Below are 20,580 nucleotides of genomic sequence, written 5' to 3'. Positions count from 1 at the left end.
ATGTGAACTCCTTGAGTAGAAAAACACAAGATAGCAAAAAGATGAACTGGTGGTAGAAACGCTCACTAGTGTGCCGCAGAGAATCACTGCCTGCTCTTAATCTTCTGTAATCTAGACGAGCTTCGATACCGGCGTCCCCTTGAACGCCGGTATCGAAGTTCATGTATTCGTTACATGAACTTGAGTCAGTTTGAGTTGTAATGCCTGTGTTTGAGGACAAGATTGAATAAAGAGAGGGGTTTCAGTGAGTTACTGAATGCTGTCGGGGCTGGACAGTAACAGGGATTCAACACGGAAGTCTAACGCAACGCAGCTGACCGCCCGCAGGAAGCTAATTCACAAAGCTAGCCAACAATGTAGCAGGATATGTGTTACAGTGTGTTGCGGCATGGTTTGACAATCATTAATGGTGTAGTGACGTCCTAAATGCTGGTAGTTGTAATAAGACTGCTTGATATTTTCTGTGCAGCTGCATAAAACGGCAAAAGACCAGAAAGAATATCTAAAATCGTCCGGTTTTGCTGAGTGTTTGTGTGCTTGTCTGGTGTATGTTTTGAGAAACTTTTCTCACATTTTATTCAAACCGCTGCTGCACTGTAAACGATCATTTCTCAAGCCGCTGTTTGCTGCTTTGTGCCGGTGCTGCTCTCTGTTCTGATAATCAGCATGGGAATCAACGTGGCTGTGGGCTGCATCGTGTCATACGTCCTCCTGGATGTTGTCACCACCACTGTCCTGTACGCACATGGATCACAGCTGAGCACCTTCGCAGAGGATGCCCTCAACTTTAACATCCTCCAGTCTGCATTGGACATCTGGGGGACAGTGCTGCTCCGAGCCTCCCTCCTGCTGGGAGCCTCTTTAGGGGTGACATGGAACAAGGTGGACGGCCCGCAGAGGGTTGCTAAATCCACCAGCCTTATTCTTCTCATCTGTCTGATCGTCATCACCTATACACTGGCCAAGCTGCTGATGCTGACTGAGGTGAGGACTTTGAGCATCAGTCACCAGCCCTGGCTCTTGAGCCTGATATGTTGGACTTGTGCCTCTTCTCTGGGAGTAATGCTGCTCTGGAGGTGGCTGGGGAAGGAGCCCAACTCTGAGTGCAGCAGTAGTGGTGACAGCAGCAGCAGTAGTGGTAGACGAGCAAGGGGCCATGAGGACACTGAAAAGCTGATGGAGACAGTTGGCGAGGAGGAGCAGGAGTTGGGCTCTGAGAGGAAGAAGGAGAAGGACAGCAGCTCAGGGGCCACACTGGGACGCCTGCTGAGCTACTGCAAAAAGGATGCTGAGCTGCTCTCTGTTGCTGTCCTCTTCCTCATCATCTCTGCTGTGTGTGAGTGTCCTTAATGTCACATTATTTACTGCTGTCTGTTATAAAGGATTTAGACACACTGCCTGAATGCAACTGACAAAACAGTGAGTCTGCAGGTTCTGACTACGCTATTCATGCCACATTACACAACACTTTCAGCTTTTTAATTGCAAATAAGTGCTATGGTAGAAAAACAAGTGTGTTCTTTTCAATATGTTCTAATTATTGATGCTTTCTGTCATGGAATTATTAAAAGGACCCCTAACTTTTAATAATGGGTTTTAATATGGGTCCCAGTTGCTAAAAAACAAATGTTTTTTGTCATAAAGCCCAAAGATATTGATCAGTATATTGATCTACATTACTAACCAGAAGCCTCACCCACCTGCTGTTCAAACCTTCTGTTTCAAAGGACTAGCCAATTAGAAGAAAGTTGACTTAAACAGTGCCTGTGCCAAGGGCCTGTATAATAAACGCTGGGATTCATTTCAACTGTGAAGCATACAGAGCGTCTCTATTAGAGTCCAAGAATAAAAATAAAAGAGCTGGAAATGGTATATATGGTGAATGCCAATAAACATCTATACCTACATTAATAGGTCTAAGTAACTCTAAGGCTCATTATTGTTCATAACAGTGGGCTGAATGGCAGAACCTCCAACAGCACTCAGAGTTTTATCAGTTTCATCAAATCTTTAACTTATGGAATATCATTAAATATACACACATTTAATTCAAATAATGTTGGAAGTTTGCTCATTTTCTTTGAAGTACAATATAGGTATTTTCTTTAGTCTACTAGCAAATTCCTACATCTAAACTATGCATTTGTCCATCCATCCATTGGCTTTGTGCTGCTTAAAAAGCGATTACAGGGGCAACAGTCTGAGCAGAGACGCCTAGAACTCGCTTTTCTCCACCTCAGCCTCCAGCTCTTCCACAAGGATATCCCAAACCAGCAGAGAGACATAATTTATTCAGCATGTCCTTGGTGGGCCCAGGGATCTCTTTCTTGTTGGGTATACAAGAAAAACTTCATATTGGAGGTTTTCAGGAGGCATCTTAACTAATCTTCCCTTGCCTGAACTGCTCCCCAGGAACTGAGCATCTGAGCTCTAAGGGTGAGCCCAAACACCTCGAGGTTCTGTTCCTAAATGTTACAGAAACATTTGGGACAAGGGGAGTCCCAAAAAACAAAAAACGCCCTCACTATGAATGTACAGTGACGTTATTTTTCACTCTGATTTAGAACTGAATTAAAAGAAAATGCATGCAGCATGGTGGCATGGAGGTTACCACTGTTGCCACACAGCAATTATGTCCTGAGTTCAATTCTCCACCAGGCTGTGGTCTTTCAGTGTGGAGTTTACATGTTCTCCCCGGGTACTCCGGCTTCCTCCCACAGTCCAAAGACATGCAGTTAGTTGGGATAGGTTAATTGATCAATCTAAATTGCCTATAGGTGTGAATGTGAGCATGAATGGTTTTCTGTCTCTGTGTGTTAGCCCTGCGACAGACTGGCGACCTGTCCAGGATGTACCCCGCCTCTCACCCTATGACAGCTGGGATAGGCTCCAGCACACCCCGCCACCTTGAAAGGGATAAGCAGAAGCGAATGGATGGATGGATAAAAATTTTTTTTAATGTTTTTTAAAGTCTAAGTTGAACTGATGATCCATACATAAAGGCTTTGTGACAACTTGAGCATCAAATTTAATTTAAGTAATGATGACTCTTTGCTTTCAGGTGAGGCTTTCATACCGTACTACTATGGGAAAGCCATAGACAGCATTGTGGTTCACCAAAGCATGGAGTATTTTGCCAAACCTGTGATCATACTTGCAGCACTGGCCTTAGCCAGGTGAGCATCCGCAGTTGTAGGTTTTAATTTTTGTTTTTTATGTTTTGTTTACATTTTGTTGTAAATTACACAAAGGAATGCGTTGTGCATATATACTGAGATGACCCTTAACAAAGCTGCTTGCTTTGTTTGATGATGACGTGTGTTAAATGCCAAACCACAGAACTGCTTCATGGCAGCCTTTTCTCTCTCCTCAGTTCACTTGCAATTGGAGTACGAGGAGGTGTCTTCACCCTGACGTTTGCGAGATTAAACCTTCGTCTCAGGAACCATCTTTTCCGAACCTTGATGAGGCAGGAAATTGCCTTTTTTGATGAAAATCACACAGGTGATGTTGAATGCGAGTTCCTGTGCACACATCTCTCCCTTCCATTGATCCGTTCTAATGTTATTCCACGCCCGTGTCACCCTGCAGGTGACATCCTTTCACGTCTGTCTGCTGACACCACCCAGGTGAGCGACCTCATCTCCCAGAATGTCAACATCTTCCTGCGGAGTGTCATCAAGGGCGTTGGCTTCTTCATCTTCATGTTTGGCATGTCCTGGAAGCTCACACTGGTGACCATCATGGGATTCCCTTTCATCGGTCTGGTCTCAAAACTTTATGGTGAATACTACAAGGTAAAGTAGTTTTGTCTGAATGTTAATTTCTTTATAGTTTGCTTTCAAGAAGTCAGATATTATTGTAATTTTTTTAAGTGGTCTTGAGAAATAGTTCTTACAGTTGTTGAGTATTGCAGCATCAACAGCGATCAACTCAAAGGGAAATGACGACGGAGGCAAAAATGTCCTTAACATTTTGGGAACTTTGTTCCACATTAGGGAACGTGGCAAAACCTTTCCTGATGGGTGCCATTTTTGTTGGGATACACTTTCTCTCTCAGGGGCGTGATGACGCAGCATACGTGCCTCCTTGTGGTGACAAATAAAATACTGTCTCTCTGTTAAACAACAATAACCATAATGCAGTTCAACACATTGTACAACATGAGTACACATAGGGTGACCAACCGTCCTCTTTTCCCCGGACATGTCCACATTTCACGTTCTGTCCGGGGGGATTTTCGAGATGGATGAAAATGTCCGGGTTTTCCTATAGGCAGTGTTGGGGAGTAACGGAATACATGTACCGCCGGTACGTATTTAGAATACAAAATATGAGTAACTGTATTCCGTTACAGTTACCGTTTAAAAAGGTGGTATTCAGAATACAGTTACTTTGTTGAAATAAATGGATTACACGGCGGTACTTTCCTGTTTCATATTATCGTGAGTCAGGACTGTTTGGGTTTGTTTGACAGCTATGTTCTGTTATTCCAGGCGGCAGCGTTACGGTTGCCATGGTTACTGGGTGACGCGCTCTCTCTCTGCGTGTTTCCTGGGTGAGAGAGCACTTTTTTGTTGTTGTTGTTGTGCTAAGCTAAAAGGCAGAATGCTACAGGCATGGCCCTAAAGAATGTAGCCTCATGGGCAGTGTAGTCCGTGCTGCAGCGAGAATGGACTGCCATACACGTTATGTGTCTGTGAGCGAGGGGGGGAGAGAAAGGAAAGTCCGAGCTGTCACGGAGCAAAAACGGGAGCTGGAAGCATGTAAATATAATAATAACCACTGCAGCCAAGAAGAGTGCCTGAGGAGCCCATTTGTAAGTAAGCTATTAAGACTCAACTGTACACTGTGTTCGTGTTTTCCTCCGGAAAAAATAAGTTCCGTTGGAGCAGCCTTTCAGCGCCTCTCTCTGTCTCTGGCAAGCAAAGTTGACCCAGACAACAAAGTAAAGCTATTTTTCGGCTACCAGCCCGACACGGAACCCACCGTATTAGTCAGAGGTCCCTTTACTATGGTTCGGAGCCGCGGACCTTCAGTAACAGTAATAGATCACAGCAATAGTACTGTGGCGAGCTCAGTCACGGAGGAGACAGAGGTTTCTTTGGGAGCACCCATTTATTATTCTCTGCCGAGAACACTGTCACTACCTCCCTCCTCAGCGCGGCAACAACAATAACACAACCACAAAAAAAAGGCGCTCTCTCACCGGAAACACAGTCGCCGAGAGAGCGCGTCACTCATCACCATGACAACATAAACAAACAGAACTGCAAAACAGAACATAAATGTCAGAACAACCTCAAACAGCCCTGGCCCGCTACATAGCCCCCACCTAAGGGGTCAGTCGTCCCCGACAACCCCATTACCCCACACAAAGTCCTGCAAACGTCCAGGTGCCTTCTTCCGGCGCACCGGCCAGTCTCGACAGGTGGGGGAAAAGTCACTCGGATCAGAACATGGGGTGCCGCCAGCATCCCCTGCCCCGGCATCTGCCGGAGCGAGCGGTCGGTACGGCGAGAGTCTGTCCTGGTGCAACACCACCAGGCGCCCCGGGCCCGGCATGCGAACACGGTACACCACTTCTGTTAGCCGCTCCACGACCTCCGCCGGCCCTTGCCAGTGACTGCAGAGTTTGGGGGACACTCCTCTCTTGCGAACCGGGCAGTACACCCAAACCTTGTCGCCAGGCACAAAAGCCTCCCCCCGGCACTTGGTGTCGTAGGCTCTTTTCTGCCGTACTCCGGCGCTGGCCTGGGCCTGGCGGGTGTAGTCGTGAACCACCTGCAGCCGCTCCCTCAGCCTCCTGTAGTAGTCCATCTCCGGCCCACCGTCAATCTCCGGCTCAGGGGGGGACCCAAACACCAGATCCACAGGCGTCCGGAGCTCCCGCCCAAACATCAAAGCGGCAGGCGTGCACTGGCTGGACTCCTTAACCGCGGTCCGATACGACCAAAGGACCAGGGGCAGATGTCGGTCCCAATCCCGCTGGTGGCGGCTGGTGAGAATGGCGAGCTGGGTGGCCAGCGTGCGGTTAAAGCGCTCGACCAAGCCGTCGCTTTGCGGGTGAAGCGGTGTGGTCCTCGTCTTCTCCACCCCCAGCCGCCGACAGATCTCCCCGAAGACCTTCGATTCGAAGTTACGCCCCTGGTCACTGTGGAGCTCAGCCGGGACCCCAAAACGGGTGAACATCTCCTCCACCAGCTTCTCCGCCGTCGTCGATGCACTCTGGTCCGGCACAGCGTAGGCCTCCGGCCACTTTGTGAAATAATCCATGGCCACCAACACGTACCGGTTCCCTGACTCCGTAACAGGGAAAGGCCCTAGGACGTCCACTCCCACTCGCTCCATCGGGGCCCCCACCAGGTACTGTTGAAGGGGGGCAGTGGAGCGTTGAGTTGGGCCCTTCTGTGCCGTGCAGGTGTCACAGCAGTGCACATGAAGTTCCACATCCCGTCGACAGCCAGGCCAGTAGAACCGTCTTCTGAGACGGCGGAGAGTTTTGGCGTTCCCATAGTGGCCGGCCCCCACCGAGCCGTGGACGAGCTCGAGCACCTGCGACCGCAGCGACCGAGGCACCAACAGCTGCAGGAGATCTCTGCCCTGCCCGGGGGCCCGCCATCTCCGGTACAGGAGGCCATCGTGGGTCTCCAGGTTGTTGTACTGGGAGTAGTAGGCCTTCACTTCGGGCTCCTGCCCCGACACCCCCGTCCAGTCGGGGCGTTGCGCCACCTCCAGCCAGGCCCCCACCTGAACCAACGTTGCATCGGCCTCCTGCTCCCGCTTCAGCTGCTGCGGGGTCAATGGGAGCCATCCCCCTCCGCTGGCCGTGGCCTGAGCAGCAGCCACCCCCAGCGCCTCCTGGGCCCGTTCCTCCTGTCGCAGACAGTAGCGACACTCGACGGCCATGCAGGGCCTTCTGGAGAGGGCATCAGCGTTGCCATGCTGTCGACCTGCCCGATGCTGGATCTCAAAGTCGTAACCCTGAAGGACCTCCAGCCAGCGGGCCACCTGACCCTCCGGGTGTTTGAAGTTCAGGAGCCAAGTCAGAGATGCATGGTCGGTGCGCAGGAGGAACCGGCAGCCGTGCAGATATGGCCGGAAGTGCCGCACCGCTAGCACCACAGCCAGCAGCTCCCGCCGGGTCACACAGTAGTTCCTCTCGGCTCGCCCCAGAGCTCGGCTGAAGTATGCCACCACTCGTTCTCCAGCATCGTCCTGCTGGGAAAGGACCGCCCCAACTCCTACATTGCTAGCGTCAGTGTCCACAATGAAGGGTTGCCGGGCGTCGGGGTAGGCCAGGACTGGGGCTCTGGTGAGGGCCTCCTTCAACCGTGCGAAGGCCGCAGCGCAGGCATCACCCCAGCCAAACGGCTGGCCCTTGTCGGTTAAGCGGTGGAGGGGGCTGGCTGTCATCGCGAACCCCTTAATGAACCGACGGTAGTAGGAGGCTAGGCCCAGGAAGCTCCGCAGTTCTTTGACGTTCGAGGGAGTCGGCCAATCCCGGACCGCAGCCACCTTTGCGGGGTCGGTGGCGATACCCTGAGCGCTGATCACATGGCCTAAGAACGTAGTCTCTCTTGTCAACAGCCGGCACTTCGCAGGGTTGAGCCGCAGCCCAGCTTGACGGATGGCACCGAAGACCTCGCTCAGGTGGGACAGTGCACTGTCGAAGTCGCCACCGTGTACCAACAGGTCATCCAGGTACACAACACAGCGGCTACGAGGGATGTTCACGAGCACCCTCTCCATCAGCCTCTCAAACGTCGCTGGCGCATTGCAGAGCCCAAAGGGCATGACCCTGAACTGCCACAGCCCCTGTCCAATGGTGAATGCAGTCTTAGGCCTTGCTTCGGGGGCTAGCTCCACCTGCCAGTAACCGCTGCGTAGGTCGAGGGAGCTGAACCAGCTAGAGCCGCTGACGTAATCTAGGGCCTCGTCGATCCGTGGAAGCGGGTACGAGTCCTTCTTGGTGACTGCGTTGAGACGGCGAAAGTCCACGCAGAACCTCGGGCTGCCATCCTTCTTCCCCACCAGGACCACGGGTGCCGCCCATGGGCTGTTGGACGGCTCGATCACCCCAGCCGCAGCCATCTCACGGATCTTTTCCTCCGCCACCTGCCGTTTTGAGAGGGGCAGCCGATGTGGGCGCAGACGGATGGGTTGGGCAGAGCCGGTGTCGATGGTGTGCTGGACCAGCCCTGTCTGCCTGCAGTCTTTGTCGCTGGCGGCGAAGATGTCCGCATTCTCGTCCAGGAGGCACCTCAACCGCTGGCGCTGATCACCGTTGAGACCTACGCTGCTGCGCTGCCACAGGTCACCAACAGCCTCGGTTGTCTCGGTCGAGGGAGATTTGTTGGGCTGAGGGGCCGGGGCTGAGGTAAGTACAGATGACCCGGAGCCACCGGCACCCGAAATCTGCTGAGCGGCAGCTGCCTGACGCCTGTCTCGTCTGGCTCTGACCCCCTCCGCTCCCTGCTTTTGACCGCACTGGAGGGCGAGAGTCTCTGTGCCAAGAGTGATAGCCCGCTTTGCGGTGTCGACGCAGGCCCCCCAGCGGGTCAGCAGATCAAGGCCGATGATGCACTGGTCTTGGATGTCCGCAAGCCAGAAGTCGTGAATCAGCTCCAGATCCTTCACTCGGATCTGCAACGGTTTCTTCCCCCGCATATCAGCTCTCTCCCCCGTCACCGTCATCAGCTGGGTGTCGGTGGGCGACCAACCCTCGACCAACGACCCGGACGTTCCAGGAAGCACGCCAGGTCGTATCAGGGAGATGGTAGACCCCGTGTCCACCAGGGCCCGGCATGGCTGGCCCTCAACGCAGCAGCTCAGGTAGAGTCCCTTGAGGTGCCCAACCCGGCCCACCACCGTGCATCGTCCTTGGAGGGGGGCAGGAAACTGGGGCGGTGGTCCCCTCACTACACCGCTCCCACCCCGTTTCCCTGTGGCTTCGTAGTTCTGGCCGTCGGGGCAGGTGCTGGGCAGTCACGCGCCACGTGGCCAGGCTCATCGCACCGGTAACAGCGGTCGGTGGGACGACGACGACGCCTCCGAGGCACCGAGGGCTGCAGCTGGCATATCTCCGCGACCGCCCCCTCCCCGTCGCAGTCTGCGGCTCTGATTTGAGGGTAGTTTGGGGGGCGCACCTGCTGGTTAGGTGGCGAGGTGAGCACCAGCTCGGCCCTTTCAGCCTGAAGGAGCGCCTCACTGAGAGTCTGAGGCATGGCCAGGCGGACGTGTTGGCGCAGTCGCTCTGGAAAAAGTCCACGCAGGAAAGCATGCAGGCTAAGCTCCTCACGGGCTGCTGCTGGGAACTCTGGGTAGCCACGACGAGCATACAGCAACACATCCGCTGCAAAGGTGCCCAGGCTCTCCCCCGGCCTACGGCTCCGTTTGGTCAGCTGCTCCCTGCTCTGATCAGTGGAGTGCCGCTGCCCAAATCGCCTCTCGAGTGCTATGGTGAGGGCCTGGAGCTCATGCTGCTCTGACGCGGCTAGGTCAAGGAGTACCTGCAATGCATCTCCTTCCAATGCTAGCGCTAAGTGTGTAGCAGCCTCACCGTCACTCCAGCCATTATGTCTCGCGGCTAGCCGTACTTGTGAGAGGTAGGGCTCTAGCGGGGTTAGCCCGTTATATTTCGGTACCTTAGCTGGCGTTGCAGGCGTCACTGCTCGCTGTCGGGGGCCCGGTGTGTCGGCCGACGGAGGCAGCCCATCAAGCATTGCCCTAGCATCGGTCGCGGCGGGCCGCCGCTGCGGTGCACTCGCACCATCGGGACCCGTCGGGGGACTTACATGGCCGCTAGCTTCCTCTCTCCTCAATCGCCAGCCTCCCAGGCGAGTAATGTTCTCCTCGATAGCTTGCTCTAGCCTCCGAATGTCTCCCTCCATTCCGGCGAGGGTGAGCATCCCACTTCTGACACCAATGTGGCGAGCTCAGTCACGGAGGAGACAGAGGTTTCTTTGGGAGCACCCGTTTATTATTCTCTGCCGAGAACACTGTCACCAGTGTTGCCAACTCCTCAGTAAGGAAAATCGCTATTGGCTGTCCTAAAAGTCGCTAGAAGTCGCTAAATGACGTCATCGCCTAATTTGCATAATTGGTCATGCTCGTAAACTACGCTGTAGGAGAGAGAAGTAGCACCATGGACGAGACATAAAGTGAGTAAAAAACATCCTAAATGCATTTAGGCATTTATATTTACAACTACAAGTTACATTTCTTTTAGCAATTATTGTTTTAATATCATAATTCCCACCCTCCTCCTTTATCCGGGCGAGTGACCCAAAATAGGCACTCTGGCGGAGTTACTTTTTTTTTTTTTTTTGGCTTTTTTTTTTTTTTTTGGCTTTTTTTTTTCCTTTTTAACCACACAAGAATAAGGGTAAAAGAAGAACATTTTTAACCATAATGTTGTTAACAAACTACATTAGCAATCTAAATGGACCAAAAACAGACAGTAGAAATAAACAGTGGCAATGCGAAAAAATGCTGGGGACTAGTCTGGTCCTAGTTTAGGCTGATTGGGTTTGTTTGTTTGTTTGTTTTTCCAGACATCCAGGCTGTGCTGGCTCACAGAAAGAGTGGGTCATCCTCATTTTTGTCAAGATTCTCTACTGCAGGTTCAGCAACTGTAGCACTTGACTTAAATGAGTACGCAGCTGATGTGCCAAAAAGCTGCAAAACATTGTCAGGCAGCTGGTGCTCATAGCAAGCCTCACCAGACAGCTTCAGTCCATATCGGATGTACAGGATGGAGTTAAGGCTCTGCAAGGACATCCGATTTCTAAGTTTGCTTTTTACCACACTCATCTGGCTGAATACTCTCTCAACTTCAGCATTTGAGTGTGGCAAGGACAACACAGACACAGCAGCCATTGCAAGTTCTTGAAATGGGTTGATATCAGCTGCATCCCTGTACTTCCAAATCTCACTCCAGAAGTCCATTGTGTTTTTTGTCTCATTCCATTTACTAAGATGGATGGTGCGCCATTGATGGACAATCTTATCTATCGCTTCAGGGGAGAAGCCAAGGAGTTTAGCAATTTTTTCTATTTCTCCAGGGCTCTTGTTGTGCTTTAGAGTTTCCTCCACATTGAAAACTGACATGTACTGCAATGCTTCAATATTGTCCGGCAGTCTCACCCTCAACTCATTAGTAAGGGATATGGTAAAGGCTACACACCGCTTTCTGACATTTTTTTCATCCTCAGGCGCAAGGTGCAACTCAGCTGCTTTCGACTCAAAAAGGTAACCAAGGTATGGTTTGGAACTGATGTATCCCTCTATTGGCTCTTTGAGTACATCAACATTTGCCAGTGGATTCAGCACCCTGCTGCTCACAGACTTGATCAGGCTAACCAAGCTGTAAAGTAGTTTAAGAGGATCTACCTGTTCTCCTTCAAAAGCCTTGATGGCGGTCTGTACCTCTCCCAGCACTGACTTCAGAAAAGTCATGTACAAGATATTTTGAGGGTCAGTGTACATGGAGTATAAAACTTCAGCCATGTAGCAGTGTTCACTGGACTTGGTGACTGCAAAATGCAGCCTAAGCTCATCCCACTGGTCCAAAATGCGTGAAACCACAGGTTCAATGGAGAGCCAACGTGTGGCACACACCTTGGTTATCTGTAAAGGTTTCTCCCCACAGTTGATAGTCTCATAAATGGCCTTGTAGGCCTCCCTGTGCTTTGGAGACACTGAAAACCAGTTATAAGTCTCTCGTACCAAGTACTCCACACTACGGGGTATGGTGTCATTGGAAGCATGACTTACAGCAAGCTGCAGAGAGTGGCATACACAGTGAATAAGAACAAGATCTCTGAGGCCATACTCCTCCTTCAGCACTTTATGGACCCCATTGTTAATCCCTGTCATCACAGATGCATTGTCGGTTCCTATCCCCAAGAGATTGTCTTTTTTAAGACAACACTTCTCAAGGAAACCCACAACAACACGAGCTATAGATCTGGCATCTCCTACCTCCAACTCAACAAGCCCTAGAAAAGTGGACACAATTGTCTGCTTGGTGTCGCTAAAGTACCTTATGACAACCCCCAGATACTTAGAAACACTTATATCTGTGGACTCATTGAGGAGGAGGCTGAAACGCTGATCACCCACATCTGCAACCAACTTTTTCAGAAAGTATGGTGCCAGAACACCATTAATCATTTCTGTGCACTTTGTCCTGTGCATTTTGAAATGGGTGGCAGCAGTGGAGTCTGAGAAAGCAGCTCTACATGCCTCTCCAATATGATCACATGCCAGCATGGAACAGTGCTCAGCGATAGCTAATGCCATGGTGGCTTCGGCCTTTTTAGAAGAGTCTGTTTTTTTTAGTAAGAAACGGCAGTTTCATTTGGGTGGAACTGTTATAATGCTTTGCGTTTTGAGTATGTTTTTGTGTTAGCATGTGTTTTTTCACATCACTCTGTTTGGCATAGAAATCCGCCTTGCAATACAGGCAGTATGCACGTGTATCATCTCCAATAAACTGCTTCAACCAGCCCTTAAATTCAGGGTTTGATTCCCACTCTTTCCTGTATTTTTGAGTGTACAGTTTAGACTGCGACATGATGAGCTAGCTAGCTGTTTAGCTTATGTCACAGAGGCAAACACACGATGGAGGAAATGAGCAAGTGACTATGTTGGAATGATGTTTTAGTGCACTGATTTATTTTAGACAAAGAAAAATGAACATTTACCGCTGCTCCCTAGGGGGCGGGAGCAGCGGCTTCGCTCATGCGCTATTCATTTGCAGTTTGTACGCGTAAGGGTGAACAACATCTGCTCTGACAGCTGCTGGGGGCGACTGCTGCGTGAGAACTATCCACCGCCTGTGAGCGCTTTGACTTGGGCGATGTGCTCACGGAAGCACCGGCTGCTTGTTGACAGTAAGAACGATACGTGGTTTCATGTCAAAAAGTCGCATAAGTCTCCAATAACACCAGCAAAAGTCGCCAGATTTGTCGCTAGTCGCTTTTTAGAAAAAAAGTCGCTAAGGGGGTCTGAAAACTCGCTAAATATAGCGACAAAGTCGCTAAGTTGGCAACACTGACTGTCACTACCTCCCTCCTCAGCGCGGCAACAACAACACAACCACAAAAAAAAGGCGCTCTCTCACCGGAAACACAGTCGCCGAGAGAGCGCGTCACTCATCACCATGACAACATAAACAAAAAGAACTGCAAAACAGAACATAAATGTCAGAACAACCCCAAACAGCCCTGGCCCGCTACAGTACATTCACGTAGTTGTAAACAGCATGATAATATATTAAGTAATCCAAAGTATTCAGAATACGTTACCCTCATTGAGTAACGTAATGGAATACGTTACAGAATACATTTTGGGGCATGTATTCAGTATTCTGTAATGGAATACATTTTAAAAGTAACCTTCCCAACACTGCCTATAGGCATACAGAGGACCATATGTGCGACTTCGTCCCCGAACTGCTGCGTTGTAAGTGGTTGTTCCGCGCTCACAGACGGGACAGAGTGCGCAGCGGCGCGCTGAAAAGATGCCACAAGATGCCAAAGCGCAAGTGCATCTTTTCAGGCAAACTGCAAAACAAATTTCCCTTGTACCATCCCTCAGAATAAATGGGAGGCGGAGTGCACTGTGTGCAGAGCTGGCAAATACGTTTGTGTGTCTAACAAAGGTTTAAAACGTATAAACAGGGGTGCATATAAGTGGTCCGCAGCTGCGCATTCGCTGTCAAAATAAATGACGCGCACCAGATAAGAATTTGCAACGTGCGTTTGCGTACATATAAAAGGCACTGTTTTTGTCCGCTAGAGTGGGATTTTCACGGCATATTCCACACCAAATCTTTGTGCGTTCATCATTTGTTTGAAGCCAGCTCACCTCCTGCAACCACTTTTCCGAGAATACGCGCTTCTTTTGCGGTTCGGACTCCTTCTGACATTTCTTTGGAGGTGGAGGAACACCAAAGTAATTGCTTAAAGGAGCTTGCTTCTTCGACATCTTTAAGAGTTCTAAACAAATGTCTGTCCTCCTCCAGAAAATCTTATGTACGCAAACGCGCGTTGCAACTTCTTATCTGGTGCGCGTCTTTTATTTTGACAGCGAATGCGCACCTGCGGACCGCTCATGTGCACCCTGCATATAAAGGCTGTGCGAGGCGAAAATTCATCTAGTAAGTTGACCGAGTTCTTTGTTACACCTGGGAAAAACGAGGATGTTGTTGTATCTGCAGCAGAAGGTGCACTGGCATTTCATACTATGAAGCGTCACAATAGCTACAGATCCATTGCACTTGTGTGTTGCTAAAAAAAGAAGCATTTCCAGATTTTAACAAAGCAAAAAAGTGCCCGCACCAAGACTGAAACTATTGTCAATGGTGTCATAGTGCTACATTCAGATGAAGTCACTCTTTGAGCTCTTAATAAAATCCAGTACTGTGGCATTTCTCAGACTTAAGTAATCATGGAACAGAGAATATATTCCCAGTCATACTTTGACTGGAAGAATGGTGGCGTGCAAAAAAAAAAAAAAAAAAAAATTGAGGTTAGAAACGCGAAATGAGACAGCAGAAACCATTGCACAATACCTCACTGGTACTTCACTGGTCATTTTTCTTATACAAATGAGGCATTATTTCTGTAACGTTATTTAATTCTAGAGGTTTTTAAATTATTTTTTTGCACTTATTGACTTGTAAAAGCCTATAAGACATTTTTTTATTTCACCATTCATTTACAGCACAGAGAAGGCATTATTTAAATATGTTAAAAAAATTTTTAAGCAAACAGTATTATTAAAATTCTTCATGAGTGGGCCAAGTGTCCTTTTTTTTGGAAATCAAAATATGGTCACCCTAGTACACACGATGTATGTCTTAACAACAGTAAATGTAATGTCAGGTATAATGTTGTTTGGATGAGCTGCTCTGTTATTTTTGGCTAAAAGTAGTTCTCTTTTCTGTGTGGGGATTCGTTTTTAAGAAGAAAGCTACAATTAGCCTTTTGTGCATTTAGAGAGAGTATAGTGTAACTGTCTTCTTGTCAAGACAGTAACTCTGTGATTGTCTACTTGTGACACATCTGGGGGACATGTGTAGATTGTAAATAGAAAAGTGTGATAAAGGACCTGACACACACTGGATTTCCGTGCTCATGCAAGTGTTTATTTGTGTTTCAGCAGCTGATTCTGTTGTTTCAGCACCAGGGTACCGGGGAAACAGTCACTCCCTTGTAGGGCTGTGCGAGATGACCAACATTTCATATCCCGATATAAGACGTTTATCGTCCTGACAACGGTATATATCACAAAAATTTTTTGCATTTTCTGTAAATTCCGTGAATGTCGGGCAACTCGATTTGCGTTAAGTTTTTTTTTTTTTTTTTTAGCTGGTCGTGTACCTGGAGTCAAGTGTTTTGACCGATGCATGAAACTATACATTTTTAGACATTTTCTTTGTGAGTATTTATTACACGGTGTGCTGCGGGGAAAAGCCGGTTCTAATGTTTGATTCTAAGGTTTATTTTTTAGCACCTGACGGCTCTTTCTTGCTTCTCATCCGTAAACACTCTGCGTACTCTTTCACGTGATTCAGTTTATTTTGAAAAAATCTCAACAGGATCTTCAGCTTTATTGTGAAAGGTTTATGTGAAAAATAAAGAAGCGGACGACGGAGCCCCGCGATGGTTTTACCGTCGGTGTTGTTAACCTCAAGGCATAAAAACAGTCGCTTGTCCGTCCGTAGTGTGGTTATATTAAATATAAGAGAAAGAGAAAGAGAGAACTTTAAGAAATTCTACAGTGACCATCAAAACAATGAAAAAATATTGCCGTAAAAAGTTTATTTTGCCACAACACTAAACAAACGATAGCGTAATATGCAACGATTGACGTTTTCATATCGTCATCCGATATCATTATATCGAACAGCCCTACTCCCTTGCGGCTCCATTTATTTCCTCCTCTGTCACCGCCGTCACTATATACGTAGAGAAGAAAAAGGGTCATGAGCACACACACCTGCTCTCTTCCAGAATCTGACCAAAAAGGTGCAAACAACCCTCGCAGAGGCCAATAAAGTTGCAGAAGAAACCATCTCAGCCATGAGGACGGTGCGGAGCTTTGCCAACGAGAATGGAGAGGCCGACTCCTATTACGCCAAACTCTTAGTCATGTTCCAGCTCAACAAAAAACAAGCCCTGGCCTACGCTTGCTACATGTGGTCCAGTTGTGTAGGTATCTGCAGTTACCCTTTACATATCTGCATTGTTTATTTAGTGGTCTCTGTTTTTGCCTTACAGCAAGGGATTTTTGTGTGTTTTCCAGATCTCAGAGCTTGCTCTCGAGCTGGCTATCCTCTACTATGGAGGCCACCTTGTGATTACTAATCAGATGAGTAGCGGCGCCTTGATATCTTTTTTCATATACATGCTAGAGCTCGGCGAATGTCTTGAGGTATATCATCTATCATTCTCCACAGGTCGTTTGTTTTCTGTTCTGAAGACACGGCAATGAATCCATGTTGTCTTCGCTTTGCAGAGCATTGCATCAGTGTACACGGGCCTCATGCAAGGAGTTGGAGCTGCTGAGAAGGTTTTTGAGTATCTGGATAGGAAACCCGAACACCCCTCTGATGGCACAGAGGCTCCGGAGACATGCGCCGGTCTGGTTGAATTTAAAGACGTCACGTTTGCCTACCCGACACGCCCTGAAACTGATATTCTCAAGGTTTGTCCTCAGGGATCCTGAACACCTGAAGAAATTATTCACAAGTGGTCTGTTTGACTCATGGTGGTAGAGATGAGGGCAGTTTACTAGAAGATTGCAACAATATAACCAACTAAATGAGGGTGAAGTTAGGATACGGTTGACATTATGTCTGCTTAGTTTGAAATGGGTCTTTTTGCAGGGGGTGTCATTCCTCCTGCGTCCCGGAGAAGTGACTGCCCTTGTGGGACCTTCAGGCAGTGGGAAGAGCTCCTGTGTGAGTCTTCTGGAAAATTTCTACCTTCCTCAGCAAGGCCAGGTGCTGCTGGATGGAAAGCCTGTTCAAAGCTTTCAGCATGACTACCTCCACTCCAAGGTTAGTCAGTGTATAAGACATTTTTATGTGTAATCTTTGTATTATATATATATATATATATATATTAGTGCTGTCAATAGATTAAAAAAAATTAACAAATTAATCTCACAATTTTCTGTCATTAATCAGGATTAATCGCAATTACTTCAATAGCCTGGCTACAATTACACTTTTTCAACTTTATATTTAAGCTTGTAACTGACATTCATGCAGTATAATGAAGTAAATGGAGAATAAACACAAAGAATGTGTGCTTAAATTCAAAGAGAATTTGAATAGTTTTCTTCAATCTTTTAGCACAGGATCTCTCCTGTGAAATACAACTCTTAAAAAAAACCTTTTTACTAATAGGTAATAGATATAATATATATTAGTGCTGTCAAACATTTAAATTTTTTTATCAGCTTTATCACTGGGTTACTGTGGATTAATGTTGATTAATCACAATTAAATATCATTCATTTTTATACTATATATATATATATATATATATATATATATTGCATGAGCAAACAGAAAAAAAGGGAAAATATACACACTTAACATTTTTATTGAACATCTTGAACATTCATGTTAACAAAAAACTCTGTAAACAATTATCCTCTCTCTCTGTCACTCTTGGGGAGGCACTTCAAGTCCTTGAAACGAGGAACCAAAACTATGTAAAGTGCATTTTCTCAACGACATTAACAGGTCTGCAGTTTGTTGCAATCCACTTGGCAATTGTGTCAGTCAGTATGTCCGAGGTAGACTTCCTGAGTCCCGGATGCTCCGTGAGTGGTTTGTCGCAAGCTGGGTGACGCGTTAGCCCAAGTCCTAGGAGCAAGCCCGGCTAAAGTATTCTTCGCGTCAATGTGATATTTTAAGCTGGAAGTGCTTCGGTGAAAAGAAAATTCCTTCTTGCACAATGTGCATAATACTTTGTCTGTCGACTGTTCCGTCTTGTTATTTTTTTTAATACTCAAATTTCCAATCGAGAGGGCCAATGTGCGTTTATCATCTTCCATATTGAGTTGATTGGTTCTGCTGCCCGTCACTACCAGATCAACTGCCCATTTGTGCATGTGCGAAGGTAACTCTGCTTGGACAAACTGCCTGAAATGCATTGACAGAAACATTTCAGCGATTTTGAGTCATTCTGCACTCCAGATGCGTTAATAGCGTTACATTTTTTTTATCGCATTAATCGTGATGATGGCTTAATCTGTGTTAACGCATTTGTTTTTTATACATGTAGAACTCAGCAGGAACTAAACTAAGCAGGAGGCCTGGCTCTTATACAGTGTTCAGGAGGCTGTAGACATACTAACAGTGAATGCACTATTGTGCACTGTGATGTTGGATTGTGCACTATTTGCACAATCCAACATCACAAGAACTTTTGTTGAGGGGTTGTCTGAAAATCTCCTGAAAAGAGCAAAACTGCCAATGTGTTTGTCCATCTCTATGTTTTCTGATTTTTCCTGCCCTGTGTCAGTTTCTGCTGGCGATGACAAAAACTAGTCTCATAAAAGAAAAACATTAAGAAGGGCTAAAAAACATAATTTCTTATGACTAAAAAGCAAACATTTTTCTAGGGGGCTATTTTTAGTGCTACACTTTTCTCACTACACTTATGTGTCATCTGAAAAGCATTCATAGCAGCGGGGTGGTGTACGCAAGACTCACTCAAAATAAACTACAGCCTGCTACTTGTGTTACTTGTAATCAAACAGGACCTCTCAATGTAACAGTCTGGCTTCATGATGTGTTTGTTTTTCTTTTTTCGGAGTCCCATACTTTGTATACAAATACACCCCTTGGCTTGTTAGTCTTCAGCATGCAGTAATTTCTATTCTTTATTGTGTGTCTGCAGGTGGCTCTTGTAGGTCAAGAGCCTGTGCTGTTTGCCCGCACAGTTGAGGAGAACATTACCTATGGCCTGACTGATGTCCCCAGGGAGGCAGTGCTGCAGGCTGCCACCAAGGCTAATGCTCATGATTTTATTACCACTCTTCCTAAAGGCTATGAAACAAGTAATCATTAAATCTGTTCATTTGTAAATCAGCTTTTTATGTGCTCTATAATGGAGATGCTTATTAAGCTGGGACCTCAAGAGGAAAAGTCACATTTAACATTGGTCCCTGGCAGATTTGTTTTACTATACAGAGCTTTACTGTACATTGCAAAGCTGCTTGCAGAGGCATCAGAAACTATAGGTTGGCTGATACAGCTTAAGTAGCATGCACCATTTGAGATCTGCCAATAGGATGTGTGGAAAAGTAAGAAGTGACCACGAGATAGTGTGGCTGACACTGAGATCAGCTGATTTGCCAGCCTGACTTTGGGGTCTGCTTAAAACTGACACAGTGCTCAGATTTAAATTCACAATATCACAGCCATACAAAAAAATAGAGCTATGTTCTGTGATAAAGAAATGGAGATGTGTTTGATAAGATGAAATGATGTATTTGACTGACTTTCACCTTACTGTTTTCTTGAGGTGTTGGCGAGAAGGGCACACAGTTGTCAGGGGGACAGAAACAAAGGGTTGCCATTGCAAGAGCTCTCATCCGCAACCCTCGTGTTCTCATCCTGGATGAGGCCACTAGCGCTCTGGATGCAGAAAGTGAACACATTGTAAGTGTTATCAAAGCCAGACGAGAGCTTTGGTACAGCAGCTGTTACCAAGCAGACATGCAGCATATTTGCATTATGGAATAATATAGAGGTGTTGATGTATCTGCTGAATTCACTACAGGTTCAACAGGCTCTGAACAATGTCCTGCGGGACCACACCGTGTTGGTGATCGCCCATCGGCTCAGCACAGTGGAGAAGGCAGACAACATTATTGTAATTGACAGGGGCCACGTGGCAGAACAGGGATCTCACAGTGAGCTGATGGCCAGCGGCGGACTCTACTCTAAGCTGGTTCAGAGGCAGGTCCTGGGCATCGAGACCGGGGAGGAGGACCTACACTCACCACAAAACGCCAGCTGGAAGTCAGGTGGAGGACAGCAGTGGAGAGGACGAAGCAGCAGCGGCAGCCTGAGCGAGTCTGAGTGTAGTGTGCGTTACTGAGAACGACCTGCAGTGTGTAGATGTGGCACTGGACTGTAATTAAGTTAAAAATACTTAAATCTGCATTTGGGTTTGTAATCTGTTGGACAAAGAAAAGTTTTGTAGTGTTTCACCTACACACCACCACAGTGGATTTTAAATTCATCAATATGAGACTGATGTGCAGACCTTTAGCTTTAATTCAGGGGGTTTCATTGGCAAAACTTTGCCATTAACAGATTGATGGTTGCATTATGGGGATTGTTTTAATGTAATTATTTTAAATGTTTTTAAAAGAAAGAAAGAATTCTGTCATCATGCACTTTAATTGTTTTGCTGTCTCTCTGATAGGTTAGTTTGGGTTTTGCAGCCTTGATGGCCTCCCTCACTTGCACTGACCTCTCTTTGGGTTCATATTTAAAATTACAGTGAAAAGCTATAAAATACACAATCAAAACTTTAAATC

The 20,580-nt window shown here is 47.3% G+C and overlaps 1 protein-coding gene across 1 annotated transcript in view; it reads left to right on the top strand.

The window, feature by feature from the left end:
• The first annotated feature begins 134 nt into the window (after positions 1-134).
• LOC134639503 (ABC-type oligopeptide transporter ABCB9) overlaps positions 135-20,580 on the top strand; it is a 21,159-nt gene continuing 713 nt past the window's right edge. The window contains exons 1-11 of the mRNA XM_063490724.1: positions 135-1,336; positions 3,062-3,176; positions 3,374-3,504; positions 3,592-3,797; positions 16,026-16,223; positions 16,318-16,446; positions 16,531-16,719; positions 16,901-17,074; positions 18,930-19,089; positions 19,557-19,693; positions 19,815-20,580. The exon at positions 19,815-20,580 is cut by the window's right edge and continues 713 nt beyond it. Of these exons, the coding sequence (XP_063346794.1) occupies positions 667-1,336; positions 3,062-3,176; positions 3,374-3,504; positions 3,592-3,797; positions 16,026-16,223; positions 16,318-16,446; positions 16,531-16,719; positions 16,901-17,074; positions 18,930-19,089; positions 19,557-19,693; positions 19,815-20,135 (2,430 nt within the window). The 5' untranslated portion in view covers positions 135-666 and the 3' untranslated portion in view covers positions 20,136-20,580. The remainder of the gene's footprint in view (positions 1,337-3,061; positions 3,177-3,373; positions 3,505-3,591; positions 3,798-16,025; positions 16,224-16,317; positions 16,447-16,530; positions 16,720-16,900; positions 17,075-18,929; positions 19,090-19,556; positions 19,694-19,814) is intronic.

This window comes from Pelmatolapia mariae, linkage group LG12 (genome assembly GCF_036321145.2).
Source record: "Pelmatolapia mariae isolate MD_Pm_ZW linkage group LG12, Pm_UMD_F_2, whole genome shotgun sequence".
NCBI lineage: Eukaryota > Metazoa > Chordata > Actinopteri > Cichliformes > Cichlidae > Pelmatolapia > Pelmatolapia mariae.
This window is presented reverse-complemented; position numbering and strand designations above follow the sequence as displayed.